A 19986-nucleotide genomic window follows, 5' to 3' on the forward strand; every position below is an offset into this window, starting at 1 on the left:
CCTACAACATTTCAACTACTACTGAATGATGGGGCCACAATTCCTTGTCTGCTACATAACCTTGAATCTTCAATTATTTTTGCGGTATGTATGTAGATTTAAATATATAGATTACCATATTCCAAGAACCTTGGCTTTCCCTACCACACGGCCGGTTATAGGTATATTATTATTATACCTATCCAGAATCCATACGTTTAATGGTACCCATTTTGACGTTTTGGAGCTGAAATATTAGCAGCTGGATTTTGGGCGGACATCCAGATTTCAAATTTACATGAACATTGCATATTAACAAAAATTTAATTTCGCAAAATTCAATAATTTGTTTAAGGTGTAAACACAAACCAAAATTTTAGATCATGGAACATGCAAATTTTGTAATTTGAAATTCTCGAAAGTGTATAATTTATTATAGTCCTTTTCAATCCAAAATCTAAGAAGTGCGGGAGCGTTTTTAGTATCTGACATATTTGGAAGGTATCATTGAAAAGTCGGGTTCTTTCGTTTTCTACGTTCTTATAATGCTTAAATATCGTCGAATCTTGTGGCCAAAGCCAACATTATGGCTAAATTTTTAACTGGACGGTGTGACCATGTGCAATGCCAATTTTCCTATTTATGAAAGCATTTAAATGAAATTTCTTATGTAGACATTTCGAATAAAAGTAAAACTAATTCCCATTTCAAAATTTGTTTATACCTACATATTTGTATAAATCAATAAATTTATACGCTCCACTATTTTCAATAACCTGTATTAGACTTCGACGATAGGCGGCTCATTTGAAGGAGAATGGGGTAAAAATCTAGTGCCTACCGGTATTTTTTCCAGGTCCTAGCATTAATATTATTAGGAGGGAAATACCCTCTCGTCATTTATGCTTGCATAATAACTTTTTCACTTGTTTGCTTGGTAGTGATTTCAATTAATTAACAAACGTCATTATGTTATATACCTAAAGGCAAATATACATACCAGCCAAGGGTACAGCCGGTAATTTTTTAAAATTATTTACAGTGATAAGCGCATAAAGGAATTTTTTTTAGTTAGTAGTCACTAATTAACAAACACACTAGGTTATCTACGCAAAAATATACCATTTTATCAGAGCTGATAATTCAACTATCCTCCTTAGTAGTTGATGGTTGTAGTAAATTATAATTTTGTTTTTGGACATGTCATTACTTCAAAGTAAAAAAAGGCTATTGGCTGCACTTAATTGTCCGTCCGTTAGTCCGTACGTACGTCACACGCACTATTTCTATACGACTGAACCGATTTGGGCGAAATGCGTACCGATATTTATAGCACGATTGTTTAACAAAAGCCCCTGGGAATTTTTTTTTCAAAACATCGTGGTAGGCAATGCTTTCCTATTGACGAAGTTATTTAAATGAACTTTCATATGTAGGTATAGGTGCTTCGCAGAAAAATAAAACTAATAACTTGGCATAAAACTAAAACTATAACACCAGTTTCAAAATTCGCGTAGGTATATTTGTGTACCTACGCTTCACTATTAGGTACTTACATCAATAGCGGCCATGTTTAAAAAAAACCTTAATTTTTCAATAAAGTACAAGGTTATCAAAAAGTAGGTAAAGGATGTATTTCAGATTATTATGTAGGTATATTTAACAAACTAAGTAAACAACAGAATGTGAAATGAAATCGATTTCTGAATTCTTATGTCTACCAGTGGTTAACGTAAATGTTCGATATGTCTTTCACTTTACTGATTGTACGATTACCAACCGTTCCTCCAAATTGTACACAGCGTTATTTAGCACAATAATTGTATTACAGTAAAACCTAATTATTAAGGCAACTAGTTACCATTTACTTTTTGCTACTAGCTTAAAGCTAAGTATATCTCAAAGGGACCACATCAAATATCTTGGTGTTACCATTGACAAACACCTAAGATGGGACCATCATATTACACAACTTGTGATTAAACTAAAGAGATATGTTTATCTGTTTAGAAAGTTAAAACGGTTCTGCAATGAAAATTCATTAAAAATTGTTTATTACGGCGTTGTGCAATCTGTGCTGGGATATGGTTTGTTAGCGTGGGGTGGGGCAGCTCACAAATACTTAAATAAGTTAGAGGTGGCACAGAAGCTAATAATCAAAATTATGGCTAAAAAGCATGCACGTTACCCTTCTCAATTGTTATTCAAGGACACCAACCTTTTTACAATAAATCAACTATATCTTCTCTCGGTATCTCGATTTATATATAAAAATATTAATAGGCTTAAGTTAAATTTTCCCCAACACAATTACGATACAAGGACAAAAATAAAGAATTTGGCGTATAATTTAAAAATACGGAAAAAAGTTGGTCAATCTTACTTCTTGTATTATACACAAAAGCTATATAATTACCTATTAATCTACACAAATTTGTCTTTCCCTTTAACAATTTCATATCATGCGTTTATCAAATTTATTAAAGAACTTCTCCACAATAATTTCTCCCATCTTGAATCACAGATTTGTTTATTTTAACGGATACTCTACCCTAACTCTTTGTTTTTTATCACTCTCAACTTATGATCGGTTCAAAAAGCGTTATCTACGTACACCTTGGGGTGTAGTGACAACAAGTTTACTTAGTCGTTACACCTAAGGACGTTACAAATGATATTTTAGTTATTTTCATTTTGGACATTTTTTACATTTACATTTATACATAGGTTATAGGTTTCTGTTACAACAAGAATGTAAATAAATGGTTATTATTATTATTATTGTCGGTGTATCTTGTGAGAACTCAGGTCTAGCCTGGTTAACTAATCGCACGGATTAAAATCAAGTAACGATTAGTGTCTGTGTCTGTGCCTGGTGAAGTTATGTAGGGTCCTTAAAAAAAAAAAATAAAAATCACACACGTACATTGGACATCTAGGGATACTATGTAATTCGTACTTACCAACATACCTATTGATGGGCACAATAGCCAACGCTATCAGGAAAGAGGAAAACAAAACAAAACAAAAAAAAAATCATTATAATAATTCCTGTAATTTTATTAAATGGAGTTTATTGTGTAAGTGTTTCTTTGGCTTTGCGTTTGGGTTGAATACGAGTGGGTTGTGATAACGTGGTGTGCTTCTGTGAAGAAGGAGTTTTGTGTTTTTTAATTGTATTTATGGTGTTTCTTTGTTCCTGAGGTCGTATTTGTGAGGTTGCTTGGGTTTTTGGTGGAGATATTGCAGTATTTTGTGAGCCTGTGTTAAGGTTTTTGTGTTTCGGTTGTATACGAGTGGGTTGTTTCTGAGAAGAAGGAGTATTGTGTTTTTTAACTGTGCTAGGGCGTGTAACTTTATTGGGTGGACCTGTCTTTGTAGTGCATGTTGCGTTACTTGTATTTATGGTGTTTCTTTGTTCTTGACGTTGTATTTGTGTGGTTGCTTGGATTTTTGGTGGAGATATTACAGTATGTTGTGAGCGTGTAGTTCTGTTAAGGTTTTCGCGTTTCGGTTGAATACGAGTGGGTTGTGATAACGTGGTGTGTTTCTGTGAAGAAGGAGTTTTGTGTTTTTTAATTGTATTTATGGTGTTTCTTTGTTCCTGAGGTCGTGTTTGTGAGGTTACTTGGGTTTTTGGTGGAGATATTGCAGTATTTTGTGAGCCTGTGGTGCTGTTAAGGTTTTTGCGTTTCGGTTGTATACGAGTGGGTTGTTTCTGAGAAGTGTTTTTTAACTGTGCTAGGGCGTGTAACTTTATTGGATGGACCTGTCTTTGTAGTACATGTTGCGTTACTTGTGTTTATGATGTTTCTTTGTTCTTGAGGTTGTATTTGTGAAATTGCTTGGGTTTTTGGTGGAGATATTTTAGTATGTTGTGAGCCTGTAGTTCTGTTAAGGTTTTTGCGTTTCGGTTGAATACGAGTGGGTTGTGAAAATGTGGTGCGTTTCTGTGAAGAAGGAGTTTTGTGTTTTTTAAATGTGCTAGGGCGTGTAACTTTATTGGATGGACCTGTCTTTGTAGTGTATGTTGCGTTACTTGTATTTATGGTGTTTCTTTGTTCTTGAAGTTGTATTTCTGTTGTTGCATGGGTTATTGGTGGAGACATTACAGTATTTTGTGAGCCTGTAGTGCTGTTAAGGTTGTTGCGTTTGGGTTGAGTACGAGTGAGTTGTGTTTGTGATAACGTGGTGTGTTTCTGAGAAGAAAGAGTATTGTGTTTTTTAGCTGTGCTAGGCCGTGTGGGTGAGGGCGTCTTTGTAGTGCGTGTTGCGTTACTTGTATTTATTGCGTTTGTTTGTTCAGGAAGTTGTGTTTGTGTGGTTGGTTGAGTTAAGGGTGGAGATATTACAGTATGTTGTGTGTCATGTTGTGAGTTTAAAGTGCTGTTTAGGCTTTTGCGTTTGGGTTGAATACTAATGGGTGGTGATAATGTGGTTTGCTTCAGAGGTGAATCTCTGATTGTAGTATATGTTGTATCATTTGTTGTACTTGTTTGTTCAGTAAGTTGTATTTGTGTGTTTGTTTGGGTTAGAGGTGGAGATATTACAGTATGTTGTGTACCGTGTTGTGAGCGAGTACTGTTGTTTACATGTATACGTTGTGGATCATTTGTGTATGTAGTATTTTGTGTTATGTTTAGAAATTTACGAACAATATGGCATGTGTTGATAATGACTGCTTTTTGTAAATGTTTGTATGTGTTTTTGTCTAAACCTAATAGTTGTAAATTGTGCTGTATTGTCTTTGGTATAACTCCGGTAGCACTAAGAATAATGGGAACTATAACAGTAGATTTCATTCTCCATTGCGTCTTAAGCTCGATAGCTATATCGGTGTATTTGCGGTGTTTTTCTACATGTGTTTTAGTTAAGTTGTTAGTGTTGGGGATGGCAATGTCTATAATACAAATGGATTTTTGTGTTTTATCTATAAGTGTAATGTCTGGTCTATTATTGTGGATAGTTTTGTCTGTGAGTAGTGTCCTGTCCCAATATAATTTGTGTGTGTTGTTTTCGAGTATGATCTGTGGCGTGTATTTGTAGTATGGTCTCGTATCTGTTATGAGATTGTGTTTAAGTGCTAATTTTTGATGTATGATTTTAGCTACCTGATCGTGTCGATGTTTGTATTCAGTTTGTGCAAGTCGTGTGCATGCCGATATTATATGTTCGATTGTTTCTGATGTTTGTGAACAAAGTCGACAAGAATCATTTGTCACTGTTTTATCTTTATGTATGTGTTTTTTATAGTTGCGTGTGTTAATGACCTGGTCTTGTATTGCTAACATGAAACCCTCAGTCTCCGGAAAGACATCACATTCAGACAACCAACTGTGCGTTGCTATAGGGTCAACACAATCCTGGCCAACCTCTTGTGGAAATCGTCCATGTAAAGGCTTTTGGTTCCATGTCTGTATGTTATTTGTGATGTATGTAAGTTTGGATGTGGGTGGGAGTACATTAGTTTCGTGTAGGTTAAGTGGTGTGTTAGATTTGTCTGCATATGTTACTGTTTTGTGTAAGACTGAAGTATCTGATTTGTTATAAAAGTATTGTCGTAAATTGTGTATTTGTGTTTGGTGTAATAGTTTTATATCTGTAAGTCCTCTATCTCCTTCCGAACGAGGAAGGTAAAGTCGTATAGTGGAGGAGAGAGGGTGATGTATATGGTGTTTTGTTAATAGTGTACGTGTGTTTCTCTGTATTTGTTCTAAATCTGTATTTGTCCAACGTATAATCCCGAAAGAGTATGTAAGCACTGGTATGGCATAAGTGTTAATAGCTTTGATTGTATTTCTACCGTGTAATTTTGTTGTAAGTATACTGCGTACTCTTTGTAGGTATTGTGTGATAAGTGTTTGTTTTATACTCGTATGTTTAATGTGTGTGTTTTGCTGAAAACCAAGATACTTATAAGTTTCATTCTCGTCCATGGAATTTATTAAATTACCCTGTTCGAGCTCATAATCTAAAAGTTGTCTTTTACCAGCTGTGATGTGTTGTGTTTTACATTTATCAATTCCAAAGTCCATTTGTATGTCACGTGAGAATGTATCGGTAATGTGTAGAAGGTGATTAAGTTTTATGCTTGTGGAAGAGTATAATTTAAGATCGTCCATGTAAAACAGGTGTGTAATGTTGTGATGTATTTCGTGGTTGTGTTTAATATTGTACCCAAAGTTAGTAGTGTTTAACAAATATGAAAGTGGATTAAGAGCAAGACAAAACCAAAGCGGACTTAAAGAATCGCCTTGAAAAATGCCTCTTTTAATTTGTATTGGGTCAGTAATAAGTTTTGTGTCGTTTAGTGTAAGTGTTAACGTAGTGTTCCAACATGACATTATGTAATTGAGGAATTGTGTAATATTGTTGCTGACTTTGTATATTGAGAGTACTTGTTGTAACCAAGAGTGTGGTACTGAATCGAATGCTTTTTTGTAATCAATGTATGCAGTGTGTATGTTTCGTTTGTTATGTCTGGATTGTTCAAGTATTACAGAATCTATAATGAGTTGCTCTTTACAGCCTCTGGAACACTTGGTACACCCTTTTTGTTCTTCGTATAAAATGTTGTTATCAGTACAGTGTTGGTATATTTTGTTGGTAATGCATGATGTAAGGATTTTGTATATTGTAGGAAGGCATGTAACTGGTCTATATTTAGATGGGTCTTGTGTATTGTTGTCTTTTGGGAGCATGTAAGTGATACCTTGTGTAAAGAATGCAGGAGTGCGATCTGGTGAATTAAGAAGTTCAGTAAATTGTTGCGCAAGGTAAGAGTGAGTGTAGGTAAAATATTTCCACCAAAAGTTGTGAATGTTATCAATGCCTGGACTTTTCCAGTTATGTAAGTGATTAATAGTTTGAATGATGTCTGTTGTAGTGATGTTTGTGTTATTCATAGGGGTAATGTATTCAGTGCGTGTGGTTTCTGTGGTAATCCACGGGGCGTGTGGATTGTGTTTAATGTCTTTGGTCCATAAGTCAAACCAGTATTGCTGAAGTGAGTGTAGAGATGGTGGAATGAGTTTTTCATTAGTGCTGTTTTGTGTTAGTGATCTGTAAAATAGTTTTTCGTTATGTTTAAATTGTGTGTTATGGCGCTTTGTGTCTGCAGTTTCCCTATAGCGTTTTAAACGGTTTGTGTATATTGATAGTTTTTGTGTGAGTGTATCTCTATGTTCGTTATAGTTTGTATTTTGTTCTCGTGTCGTGTGATTGTTTAGTTTTGTAGTTATGTGTTGTACTTGTCGTGTTAATTTTGAAGAACGAGTTCCTTGTATGTATTGTGTAATTCGACCCAAGTCACGTCTGATGTCATCGATGCGATTTATCAGGCGTTTTTCCCAGGCCGGGGGTGAGCGTTTTTTTGTTGTGTGCTGTTGTTTGTTTATTGCTATTCTTGCACCGTTACATCTAGAAACTGCAACCGCACCGCAATACACAACAAAGTGTAGTTGATGTAAGCTTGTGTTATCGTTAATGTAATTTGGTAAAATGTGATCATTTAGTGTTTTTGAGAGTGTGCGTAATTTTGTAGTGTGACTTTGTTTAGGTATTCGTGGTCTTTGTGTTGGGTCAGTGTTTGAGAATTCTAACAATGCATTGTCGAATTCTTTTTGAAGGGATGTGAGTGTTTGGTTCGTGTGATTATTTGTATCTATCGATGGCTGCAGTGTCGCAAATGTCTGTATTTCAGAGTTGTTTAGAACGGATGTATTATCTTGTACGGTGAGTGTGTTGTTTGTGTTGAGTAGTGCTTCAATTTCGTGCCTGATTTGTTCCTGTGTGTCTAATGTAAGGAGTGTATTTTTAATAATAACTCTACGTTGGTCTGCAATGCGTTGTTCTGTTAAGTGTGCTAAATGTGGGTATTGTGTAATGAACGCGTGATAAAGTTTACCTCTGTATGCTGTCCTGTCCGTTTCCATCTTCGTGATCTCCAGATACGTACCGAAAATGAAGCGATTCATCCCTTCGTCCCATTTCATACGTCTTTTGGAGGTATCCTTTGCGCTGGTCCCATCCACAAGCGGTTGAGAAGCAGGCACAAAGGTCTCTTCATGGCGGTCCTCTTCAGGTGGTCGTTGTCCTCTTCGTAGTCTTCTTTCGGCTGTAGAGGTTTCGGGTATCCCGACGAGCGGCCGCCTGTTCACCAACTCGTCACTATATATTATTATTATTATTATTATTATTATCGGTGTTTCTTGTGAGAACTCAGGTCTAGCCTGGTTAACTAATCGCACGGATTAAAATCAAGTAACGATTAGTGTCTGTGTCTGTGTCTGGTGAAGTTATGTAGGGTCATTTAAAAAAAAAATAATAATAATAATAATAATATCACACACGTACATTGGACATCTAGGGATAATGTAATTCGTACTTACCAACATACCTATTGATGGGCACAATAGCCAACGCTATCAGGAAAGAGGAAAACTAAACAAAAAAATCATTATAATGTGAATTTTGTCACGCGGTTTAAAGTTTCCTAAAGCTCGAACCACGATCTCTCATTTTTGTGTCGCCAATAGCAACTCGACCTATGAGAAGTGGCCCAAAATTAGAGCTATTTTAGGAACGATTTTTAGCGAAATCTACCAAAACGGGTGAACGGGACGCCGGAACTGGCTACCAACCAAGGGAATGTGGTATCCCCCGATAAGATCTTACTGACGGTGGAGTCAAAACTTCAAACGCGAATTACGGGTGAACGTGATGTAGGAGGTGGGTACCGACAAAAAAATGTGGTTACCCCCGACAAGATTTTATTGATGGTGGAGTCAAAACTGACTAATAGAATACTGATCTGCCACACAAAAATGCGCTGAAGTTCGTTCAACCTCACCCGAGGACTTTGATAATGTTTTTTAAACCATCGGACACAAAGTTACTCTTCGCACACACCATTCATTTATAATTGACATGCAACAATTAAGGAACAGTATTAATTATTGTCACGAGACAGCACAATAGTGAGGACAGTAGTATATTTGAGTGAGTCGAGGAAACTGCCTCAGAGTATTGTGTACTGTATGAAGAGCGGCTACTACATCAACTGCAGGTATGATCGCAACTTTATTTTTTGCTTTAAGAAATATAATTAAGTGGTTTGTTTAACTATTATAGATATTATTATTTTATAAACTAATCAAGTATATACATACATTACTTATTGAAGTTGCTTAATTATCCTTTGTTGTATCTATCATTTGCATTCAATAAACTCACTTAAAACGATGGTTGGCAATGAAGCAATTTAGTACAAGGAAATGAGCAATTAAAAAATTATCAATGAAAATAGTGTTTAAAAACAACATATTTTGTTTAATGTTTTTTACCTTAAACATCTAATTTCTATTTCCCTTCATTTTTAGATTTAATTGCTTTGGAGTAGCCATGAAGTATAGAGACAAATAGTATACTCCAGAGCGATTAGGCTAAATGTTTGTGTTGTTACTTGTTAATTTTGCAGTGGATGGATGTTAAAGTTGCGGATAAAGCCAACCTTTTTACTTTCAGGCGGATTTTTCCGAAATTTGTTGGGTTAAAAGACTGAAACAAATTTGTTTGAGGTTCGGAAAAAAGAATATTGTGGAAACGCGATTACTACTACATTTGTAAAATCTTTTCAAAGCTAGTAATTGTGTGCCATAACTGCTTTCTTTTTTGTAGATGATGAAAGATTAAATAAATAAGGAAGCAGTTGACAATTATATCTAATTGATTACACACGTTTCATTAATCTAAATCTACAGGATTATGTACTGAAATGTGTCTTTTGGCAAAGGAAAAACATTGATAAGACCAAAAAATAACGTGGTATTTACCTGTGTACACTACATACACATCCTTACCAGAGCTAACTTGGCTGCTTCATCCATTATCTTCGTAGGCGTGTAATTGCAATAAAGGACAATGAAGACGTTAGTAAAATTTTGTTTTTTTTACAGGTAACCTTTACGAAATGGATTTAGGGCTCTCAAAAAGTGAAAAGTCCAATCCAAGACAAGGCGCAAATATTTTTTCGATTTTAACGATATGGTAAGTTGATTCATGTCAAAAGAAACTTTTCACGATCCTGCGAAATGAAGTGTTATATTGCTTGTTAATAAGTTAATTACATCTAAATTCGTCAGTCTCGTCTGAAACTGACGGACGTTCGCCGCCGACCTCGGTGGTCATGTTTGTACGGCCTTTTGCGAACGCACATATTTTATGACCATATTTTTCTCCATACACAAGGTCAACTGGCGGTGGATTTCAATAGGGGTTGACTAATGAATCTTCACTGTGATTGCTGTTATAGATACTCCGCTACTACCTGCTAACAGTTTATTACTAGTGGTTTAAAATCAATCTAATCATTGCCCCATTTGATTGCGCACTGTTTTTAAGGCTAAAAATCGCGAGAATTTAGTATTCGACATTATTACTGGGGTGGGGAGGGGGGCATTCCGGATCGCTTATATTAATCAATTCTCAGGACTTGCTGATCCATTCTACACTGGAAGAATAACACCGCTGCATATTGTGATTGTTCACTTTTTTTGGAATAGGTACAGCATCCCGACATTTATTGCGGGTTACAAAAAGGATCTCGAAGTATCCGATTTGTACAAAACCTACACGGGCCATCAGTCAAAGTTACTGGGTGACCAAATCGAGAAGGTGTGGCAGGAAGAGCTGCGACGAAAAAAACCTTCCCTAAGACGTGTGCTGTTTAAAATCTATGGGGTCAGCTATTTACTGGCGGGGTTAATTCTTCTGACAGTTGAAGTTATTTTAAGGTAAGTGAGCGCGGCATGTTGCATTTTAGTCATCCATTTGCATTACAGGTTATCAGAACCTTTACTTTTGGGCGAAGTTATAGCACATTTCACTACAGAACAGACCAGTGATTCTCAAAACGTGGCATACGGATATGCTGGTGGTATGGTGGCTTGTGCTGTGTTAAGAAGTCTACTATCTGCGCCCTATCAAATGGCGGTATCGCACATAGGTATGAAGATGAGAGTGGCCTGCTGTTCCTTAATTTATAGGAAGGCACTGAGATTAAGCCAAACCGCATTATGTGGGACGACAATTGGGCAAATGGTCAATTTATTATCGAATGATGTCAACAGATTTGATTTTGCAGCATTATTCGCTCAACTTCTTTGGGTCGCTCCAATTCAGCTTGCGGTTGCTGTATACTTCATGCACAGCATTGCAGGACCGCCGGCGATATATGGTGCTTGTGTATCCCTAGCCTTAGTTGCAGTACAATGTAAGTAGCTTACATATTATCCATAACCCCTGCCCCTGTTGTACTCTAATCAGATTATCTACTGCAAGTCTTTTGACAAAAGTGAATATTTCTGACAGTACAATGCTTATTTTGTGCGATTGTTGTTCATATGGTACCAGATAAATGCCAAAATGCTAAGATGCTCGAATCCGGGTTTGAGTATGGAAATGGTTTCAATGCGACCAAGTCTCTACTTTAACGGAGGCGTGGTTTCATTTTTAATCAAAACTAAGGTTTCAATATCGACCGGTACGATATTTCTATCAATAGCCCAATGACTTTTCTGATGCAAATGTTTTCCAACGCGTCCAAAACAACTGCTGCAAGTGTTGCACCATTTCAAATTTTCAAATGGACTAAGTCCGGATCCGGAGGCGACGACAAAACCTGTAATGTTAAAAAATGACCTGAGAATTTGGCCACTTCTGAAATGATCCTTGAAATGCCTTTAAAAATTTACTCCTATCACTCCTATCATATGCGTATCATTTTTTATAAAGCCAACGCCTCTGTTGCTAATAGTAGCTACTAGGTAGATCTGCAACATAATCGAGGAATTTAATGTTAACCTCTCCAATTTTAATTCCCCCAGCTTCCATACTTCTCTATATCATTGATGGCAAAAACTTTCGGAGTTTTAGTTCCATCGAGGATTGAAACGATTCAGTCAGCCCTCTTGACGCCATACTGCAGAAGTAGTCTCCATAGGTATATGCAAGTTTTGTTTGCCGCACATTCCTATATTAGTCCAGTCAAATTACGGTTTGGGCTGGATGTTGTCATTTCACTCAACGAAACCAAGCGTATCCTATGTAATAATATCCTCTGAATCCGAAAATCATAGTCCCCCTGGCCGGAAACCGCCGGAACATATTGTTATTAACAAAAAACGAAGAAAAAATGCTCTGAGGAAAACAATGAACAGAAATGAACTTGTTTAGAATAAAATTTTCTATAAGATACATTTGGTCCGGAACGCTTATTTTCAATTGTTATTGTTTTTTATGGAAAAACGTGAAAAATTAATCTCTAAAATTAACAGTTTGTTATTACCAAGTAAAATTCATCCGATCTTTTTGAAAATCCGTATTTAATAACTTCTTTTGATAACAAAACAATATGACAAAATTAAATAAACAAGAAGGGATGTTTTGTCTTTCAAACTGGGGGACCATAAGAGCGTTCCCAATTTTTTTAATACATAGTTTAACCCTAAAACAATCTTTTCCAATAAATGTCAACGTTACTGTCACCAATCACTCTTCAATTTAAAATTACTGGGTTAGATTCCGTCGGAAATGTTAAAAACTGTTTCCCATTGTGGTTATAACTACCAACTTTATCTTTAGATTGTCCCCACATTGTAAATAACGTACACTTTTCTAAGTAGGCACTGCCTGTTGCTCACCCATCCGGCAATTGACATCCCCCATTATTACAAATTTAACGTTTTGATATTTTTCTGAAATCGCTCAAGAATTCCTACTTTTTCGAAGCAAATTCAGACCTCAAAATACGCCAATCCAGTACTTTAGACGGTTACTAAGCAACGAACTATCCCGGACCGAAACGAGTCTGCGATAATTTTTGCCTGCTCACGCCATCAAAATATTATGTCAAACAGTTGTCAAGGAAACGATTTCATAGGTGATAAGATGGTAACCAAAAATTGTTATGTATTAATCAAAATTCCTTAATTTATGACGATTTTGAATGCGCTTTCAGAAAAAATAGTATGTGTACCTCTTAGTAAAAGCACATTCTCGGACTTCAAGCTAAACGCATCGGCCAACAATTTACATTGTCGTTCGGGAAAGTATTGCTTCTACTACTAGATACACAATCTACTATTTTCTGCCATGATATAGAGCTTTGCAAAGCCTTTCTGTTCATTTTTTATTTCTGATCCACAAAGTAGGTACATTAAAAATAAAAAGACCCGTGTGTCCTCAATTTTTATTTGCGAGTAAAATAAACCCAAAATAAATTATTGAAAAGCTGTGTTTTTAGTCCGAATTTGAAACGCTTCAGACTAAATACGTCACAAACCTACAACCAATCACGTAGAAGTGAGCTGGCAACCTTACGCGAGGGTCTGACGTTTGTCACGTTTTGAGAGGGATGTTGCATCTAGCACGAAAGTGACAAGTGCCTGTGACAGATGACGCAAGTTATAAATGCCATTCTCCTGCAATATTGCCAAGTCGTTATGTCATCTGAATGGTTCTAGGAGCTGATTGGTCGGGCTTATTACGTCACAGAGCCCGCCACAATCATATCGTTTTGAATAAACCTTGAAAACCGCACACGTTCATTATTTTTTTGCTAATCAGCCTCTATTTTAAATAAACTTTTACTGTCCAAAAAAATGTTTTATGGTTTCAGGTACACGCTTATTAAATTAGAACTGCGGAATTCAACTATACTGTAAACCCCCATTGTTGCAATTTAAATAAAGAGTGATTTTTGAGCACCCAATACAGTGGAATTGGACAATTCAAAACAGTTATTAAACACCATGTCTTTTTATGAAACATGAAAAATTTTTTTTAATTCTTAAAAATGCGCTAAAAATGATTTTATAATAAACTAGGTACCTATTTATAATATGCTCGTTAGATCGTACACAAATGTCAATGGATGCGTGTGTTTTGTCAAGTTACAACAATTTAGGTAATTTGATACGAGGAAAATAGTGACCTTAACCTTTTTTTTGGTTTCTTAAAAGCTTTTGATTTGTGTAGCACTTTATTTATTTATTTCAAGATGGCGTAGCAAAGCTGGTAGCGAAATTCCGATGCAAAACCGCACTCAAAACTGATGAAAGGATTCGTTTGACAAATGAAGTCATCTACGGCATCCAAGTAATCAAAATGTACGCTTGGGAAAAGCCATTAGCAAAGTTTATTTCCTTCGTGCGGAGGTAATCAATGTATGTAAGTACTTTATCAGATATAATAATAATAGTTTTTCAGAAATGAAATTCGATTCATACGACGAAATCTTTATCTTCGTGGCATAATGGCGTCATTTTTTTTATTCTCCTCAAAGCTGAGCCTATTTATTGCAATTTTAACTACGGTGCTTTCAGGAGAAGCTATTACCGCGAAGAAGGTTTTCGTTTTATACGCATACTATGACCTGTTACGTATGACTATTCATTACTCCTTTCAAGTGGCTGTCATGCGAGTGGTGGAGTGTAATGTGTCCATTAAGCGTTTACACAATTTCCTAATGCTTGGAGAAAAATCGACTACGGATAGTGTTTCTACAGATAGTGACAAGAAGTACTCAATTAAAGTTGATCATGTTGTCGCTAAATGGGATGCCGCTGCTACCAGCAGTATACTTAACAATATCAGTATTTGCATCAAACCAAAATCGGTTAACGCCATCATTGGTCCCGTTGGAAGTGGAAAGAGCAGCTTACTGCAAGTCATTCTGAAAGAACTTCCTTTCAGCGAGGGCAAATTGGCAGTGAATGGCACCATAAGTTACGCATCCCAGGAACCCTGGATATTTATCGGAACTGTTCGTCAAAACATAATTTTTAACAAACCGTTCGATAGCGACCGGTTCTCAAAGGTGATTGCAAACTGCTCACTAAAAAGGGACCTGGCACTTCTCCCGGATGGAGATATGACTTTAGTTGGTGAACGAGGAGTATCACTAAGCGGAGGCCAACGTGCGAGAATAAACCTAGCCCGTGCAGTTTACCAGGAAGCGGATATTTATTTGTTGGATGATCCACTTTCGGCGGTCGATACTCACGTTGGAAGACAGTTATTGGACGATTGCATTATTACGTTCTTGAAAGAGAAAACTGTTGTCTTAGTCACACACCAGTTGCACTTTTTGAAGGATTTCGACCAGATTTTCGTATTAGGCGATGGAACAGTCAAAGCCCACGGAAGGTTTGATGAACTGCAAGAGTCCACTTCGGATTTTGCTAAACTTTTAAATATTGAAAATGAAACAGATACTGAAGTTCAACGTATCCGTACTAAGAGCGAATCTGATTCAAATTCATTATTGGAGAATACTAACGTCAGTTTGGAAAATATTAACAAGGAGGACCAAGTTAAAGGCAAGCTCTCTTTCGACGTTTATAAATCCTACTTTAACATCGGAACGCATTGGTTGCCAATTCTTTGTGTGTTCTGTTTGTTTTTCGTTACACAACTTGTGTACAGCTTCTCAGACGTTTTCATTTCGCTATGGTAAGTAACTTATTTTCATTTCGTTAGTTTAGAGCTTGCATACCAAAGAGGTGGCAGTGTTAACGCCAATTAAATATAGTGGATAATTCGCCCATTCCTCTCACATAATACTCAACAGTATATAGATTTTTTGTTAGGTAAAAGATGTTTTTTTTTAACTGAAAACCAGATAAAAATTGAGGAATTTGGGAAGAGGTTCCAATGCACTACATTCTATTTCGTTATTTTGGTCGTAGCTCTCCTCGGAAAAAACAATTAGGGCCGTTTTTTTAAATGTATATGATAGTTGGATCACTTATTTTCTTTTGTAATAAAGATCAAGTAAAGTGAAGCAGTTTGTGATTTTGTGCAAGACAGATTTAGACAGGTCATAATAGTTTTGCTAAGGCACAAAGTGTACAGTATTATTTATTTCCTAATATTTTTTACATCATCAGCTTTCTATGAAGTTTGAATCCTTAATCTACCAAACAATATTGCTATGGAAGACTCAGTAGCCTCCATCAACTCCTGAAAATTTCAAAGAATTAACTACAACAATTTTAATTAACACTTGACGTAACCTTGAGCACGAATAGAAAAGTCTGGTATGAAAACTCTATCTGGGTCGCACTTTGGGTTCAATTAAACACAGAGTTTCATTGAAAAAGACAAAAAACAAAATTAAACAAGACGCTGAAAGAAAGAAAGGCGTTTAGAGCTTGTTTTTACACATACCCCGAACGCAAGCGTTTGACAGACAATTCAGTAAAGAAATCTTAATTGCTTACAGTTATAAAATAATTTAGTCAATATGATAGAAACAAATTTGCGATATTCAGGCTTACTAGAACTTCTTCTTGATAATTACCCCAGATTACAATTAATTAGGTACCTCTCGGAATCATTACCTACATCAATGAATTAAAGAAGGAGAACAAAATCGAAGAAAATTGTTGTAAAATAAACGAAAACAAACATTTCTCATCTTTATTTAGCTGCCAATGCCGGAATGCGTCATACCGTATAATTTAACATCATGTCCCACGTAACCCAGTAACAACTCTGGGGCTAAGAACATAAATACATGTTCTAGGTTTTTCTTGCCGTGTATCATAGCAAACGGTTCCAATTGTGCACCCAACACCAGAAACTATTAATTTAAAACAACTCAGGGTTCTTAAATAAGGGCAGGGTTACTAACCTTCTTTAAAGGGGAAAACCCGTAACTATGCCGAAAACATTAGCCTCCCTAGAGGTTGATCCTTCAAGGCTGTGTGGAAGAGACACCAGCTGTCTACCTTTGCCCAGGAATTCGGCACCTCCAAGCGCCACGCCGCTTGATCGGCCCCAGATCGGCAAGTTCCCCTTGACTTAGATGGCAGCCTTGCGGACCCTAGGAGGACAGTCTTGCAGTATTGTGGGAGGTAGTCAATGCCTCATTTGTGCTCGCACGAAATCCTTAGGATCTCGCCCGAGTACCTCCAACCCCTAAACGTGGGTGCTAGTGTGGTGCCTTTTCAGGCGAACAGATGTTGGTCAAGGACCTTGGCCAGGTGATTTTGTATCATACCCCCGTGGTTAGCCGTTGGCCTACTCAGAGGGTTATTGGTATTTATAATCGCTACTTTAAGTTGCCTTTCGTCAGCTTGCTACTGATCAGGGCTGGGTTACGGGAGGTGGATGGTTTGGGGGATGAATGTTGGACCCATTTTGGTCAGCCTGTCCTGGTTTTTCCTCTTCTGCTCAGCGCTGGAGATAGCGTGGTTTGGGGTGTTGTTGCGGCTCGGTGATCTGTAATATGTTGAGGGATATCCTCGGACGCTCCCTCTGGTTTATTATATAGGTCAGTCTCCCTGCGTGTTTCCATGCGTATAGAAAACAAATTTCAACTTGCGGAGCAAATGCGTTTAGGAAGATCAGTGGTAAGTATCATAAAGTGAGATTTTAATCATTTCATTATTCCGTGGTGAATTGGGGTGGTCTGTCTTAAAAAGGCGAGGCATTTGTTGTAAGAGATCCGATGGCTATCCAAACTAACTACCTAAAACTGATTGTAATCCACCTATCACAAAGAACGATAATTGGTCATTTTTCAGGGCAACCGTAGAAGAAAATCGCTACAAGGCAGACCCTACTGGGTTTTGGAATTTTTCCACCGAAACCTGGATGTACATATATATTGGAACCATCACATCTTTGGTATTGGTAACAATACCACGATCTTCTTCGTTCTTTATCGTTTGCATGAATTCGTCACTGCAACTGCATAATCAGATGCTTTCAAATGTTCTTCAAGCCACAATGCGGTTTTTCAGTACTACTCCATCGGGAAGGATTCTAAATAGATTTTCAAAGGATATGGGTCTTGTGGATGAAATGCTACCGGTAGCAATGTTGGATACTCTACAAATATTTCTCATCTTAGTTGGCGTTATTATATTAAATGCCACCGTTAACGTTTGGTTTTTGATACCCGCAGTAATAATGGCGTGCTTGTTTTACGCGATGAGAACATTTTATATGGCTACCAGTCGGAGTGTGAAACGTTTGGAAGGCTTAAGTGAGTACTATATTACGATATAACGCTGTTTTATGTACTTATTACAGCAAGAAGTCCTGTATTTACGCATTTAAATGCGTCTCTACAAGGGTTGAGTACTATTCGAGCTTTTGGAGCGGAATCTGTCCTTATGGACGAATTTGACACCCATCAAGATGTACATAGTTCCGCGTGGTTTATCTTCCTATCAACAACTCGCGCGTTTGGCTATTGCCTAGATCTAATCTGCGCGTTGTATACCACACTAATTACGTTTAGCTTCTTCGCGTTCGAAAATTGTACGTATCTCGCACGAATCATCCCTTTCAAGAATTTTTACAGCTACCAATGGAGGAGACGTTGGTTTGGTGGTTACTCAATGTTTGAGCGTTATTGGATTGCTGCAGTGGGGTGCTTGGCAATCTGCCGAAGTTGAAAATCACATGACTTCCGTAGAACGTATACTTCAGTACAACAACATTGAACAGGAAGGAACGAATCGAACCACAGAGCCACCCGACTCGTGGCCTCAGGAAGGGGAGCTTGAATTCGTCAAACTCTCCTTACATTACGTTCCAGAAGATCCTCCCGTCCTCAAAGATCTGAGCTTCATCATAAAAGCACGAGAAAAGATTGGAATAGTCGGTAGAACCGGCGCTGGGAAATCCTCTATAATCAACGCACTGTTTCAACTGTCCAACACAAAGGGATCAATTTTAATTGATGGAATCGACATCACCGATATCAAATTGTGGAACTTACGATCAAAAATATCAATTATACCTCAAGAACCTGTGCTTTTCTCAGGTACATTGCGAAAAAATCTTGATCCGTTTAATGAGTTTTTAGACGAAAACCTATGGAAGGCACTTGAAGACGTAGAGTTAAAACATCTAGTTAAAGAGCTTAGCTTAGGTTAGTCCCCACTTATATAATCACAGCACCTACAACTACACCAATTTTAGGCTTAAATTCAATGGTGCTTGAGGGAGGTTCAAATTTTAGCATTGGTCAGCGACAACTCATCTGCTTAGCACGCGCCATTCTACGAAACAACAAGTTGTTAGTATTGGACGAAGCCACCGCAAACATTGATCCTCAAACTGACGCGCATATTCAAAACACAATTAGGGAAAAGTTTGCCCAGTGCACTGTCCTCACTGTGGCGCACCGTTTGAACACAATTTTAGACTCCGATAAAGTGCTCGTAATGGACGCCGGTACCATCGTTGAATTCGATCATCCTTATCATTTGTTGCAAAATACCAATGGCATATTCCACGGCATGGTTATGCAAACGGGGCCGGCGATGGCTCAGACAATTACCAACATTATTAAAGAGGTGGTTGTTGTGTGCTCGTAGGCAATTCAACTCAAACCTTCTTTTCAGAACTATCACAACTACAACACCAGTCATTTACCAGAAGATAGACGAATTTAGAATTAGTAGGTATATTATACAGTGTTTCGTGTAGTAGCCGAGATTGTAAGCAATAAATTTAGTGTTACAGAAATTTGTTGGTAGTTATGAGCTAAAAAAATGCAATACTTATTTTAAATTAGAAATGCAAGTGCAGAGTATTGCATGTAGGTAAGAAAATAAACTCCATCTTCTTGATTACCTATACCTTTATAAAGTAGAACTTCCTCCTTTTTTAAATTAAGAATTTTTAGCTACGTTTTTAAGATACCGTGGGACACAATTTTCCCTGTTACTTTTTTTATTTTTTTATTGTATTATGCAGCCAAAATCTGAAGCATTCTTACAATCGTTTGTCAAAAGATCTTATTTTTTCGTCTTTTCGTATCTACTTTGGGTTAGTTGAAACTGGACCTAAAATTGTAGGGGTACCTTATGCAGTGCACTAAATATTTTACTTTCTTTAGTTACGTATGCTTATTACTACTACAATTATTTCATACGAGGAGAGTTAAGTTAAAAATTGAGTGGCGCTCAACCCTTGACAAGTGCA

The 19986-nt window shown here is 37.0% G+C and overlaps 1 protein-coding gene across 3 annotated transcripts; it reads left to right on the forward strand.

The window, feature by feature from the left end:
- The first annotated feature begins 1 nt into the window (after position 1).
- On the forward strand, positions 2–19521 carry LOC116171375 (multidrug resistance-associated protein 4-like). 3 transcript variants are annotated; one of them, XM_031488168.1, is made up of 12 exons: positions 9586–9602; positions 9658–9881; positions 9936–10026; positions 10542–10772; positions 10821–11251; positions 14039–14195; positions 14248–15492; positions 17571–18034; positions 18082–18312; positions 18356–18928; positions 18979–19355; positions 19404–19521. In XM_031488168.1, the coding sequence occupies exons 3-12, from the start codon at positions 9950–9952 to the stop codon at positions 19452–19454; spliced, it is 3837 nt and encodes a 1278-aa protein (XP_031344028.1). In that variant the 5' UTR covers positions 9586–9602; positions 9658–9881; positions 9936–9949; the 3' UTR covers positions 19455–19521. The 3 variants fall into 3 exon arrangements, with proteins under 3 accessions (XP_031344026.1, XP_031344027.1, XP_031344028.1); XM_031488166.1 differs by lacking the exons at positions 9586–9602; positions 9658–9881 and adding an exon at positions 2–84; XM_031488167.1 differs by lacking the exons at positions 9586–9602; positions 9658–9881 and adding an exon at positions 8922–9046.
- Positions 19522–19986: the final 465 nt, after the last annotated feature.

The sequence above is a fragment of the Photinus pyralis genome, unplaced genomic scaffold (genome assembly GCF_008802855.1).
Source record: "Photinus pyralis isolate 1611_PpyrPB1 unplaced genomic scaffold, Ppyr1.3 Ppyr1.4_LG5, whole genome shotgun sequence".
Lineage (NCBI taxonomy): Eukaryota > Metazoa > Arthropoda > Insecta > Coleoptera > Lampyridae > Photinus > Photinus pyralis.

Excerpts from the sequence above, each read along its gene's own strand:
- LOC116171375 (XM_031488166.1), top strand. The coding sequence starts at position 9,950 with ATGGATTTAGGGCTCTCAAAAAGTGAAAAGTCCAATCCAAGACAAGGC. Across the intron at positions 15,493-17,570 it reads GACGTTTTCATTTCGCTATG|GGCAACCGTAGAAGAAAATC; the intron begins GTAAGTAACTTA and ends GTCATTTTTCAG. Across the intron at positions 18,313-18,355 it reads CTTCTTCGCGTTCGAAAATT|CTACCAATGGAGGAGACGTT; the intron begins GTACGTATCTCG and ends GAATTTTTACAG.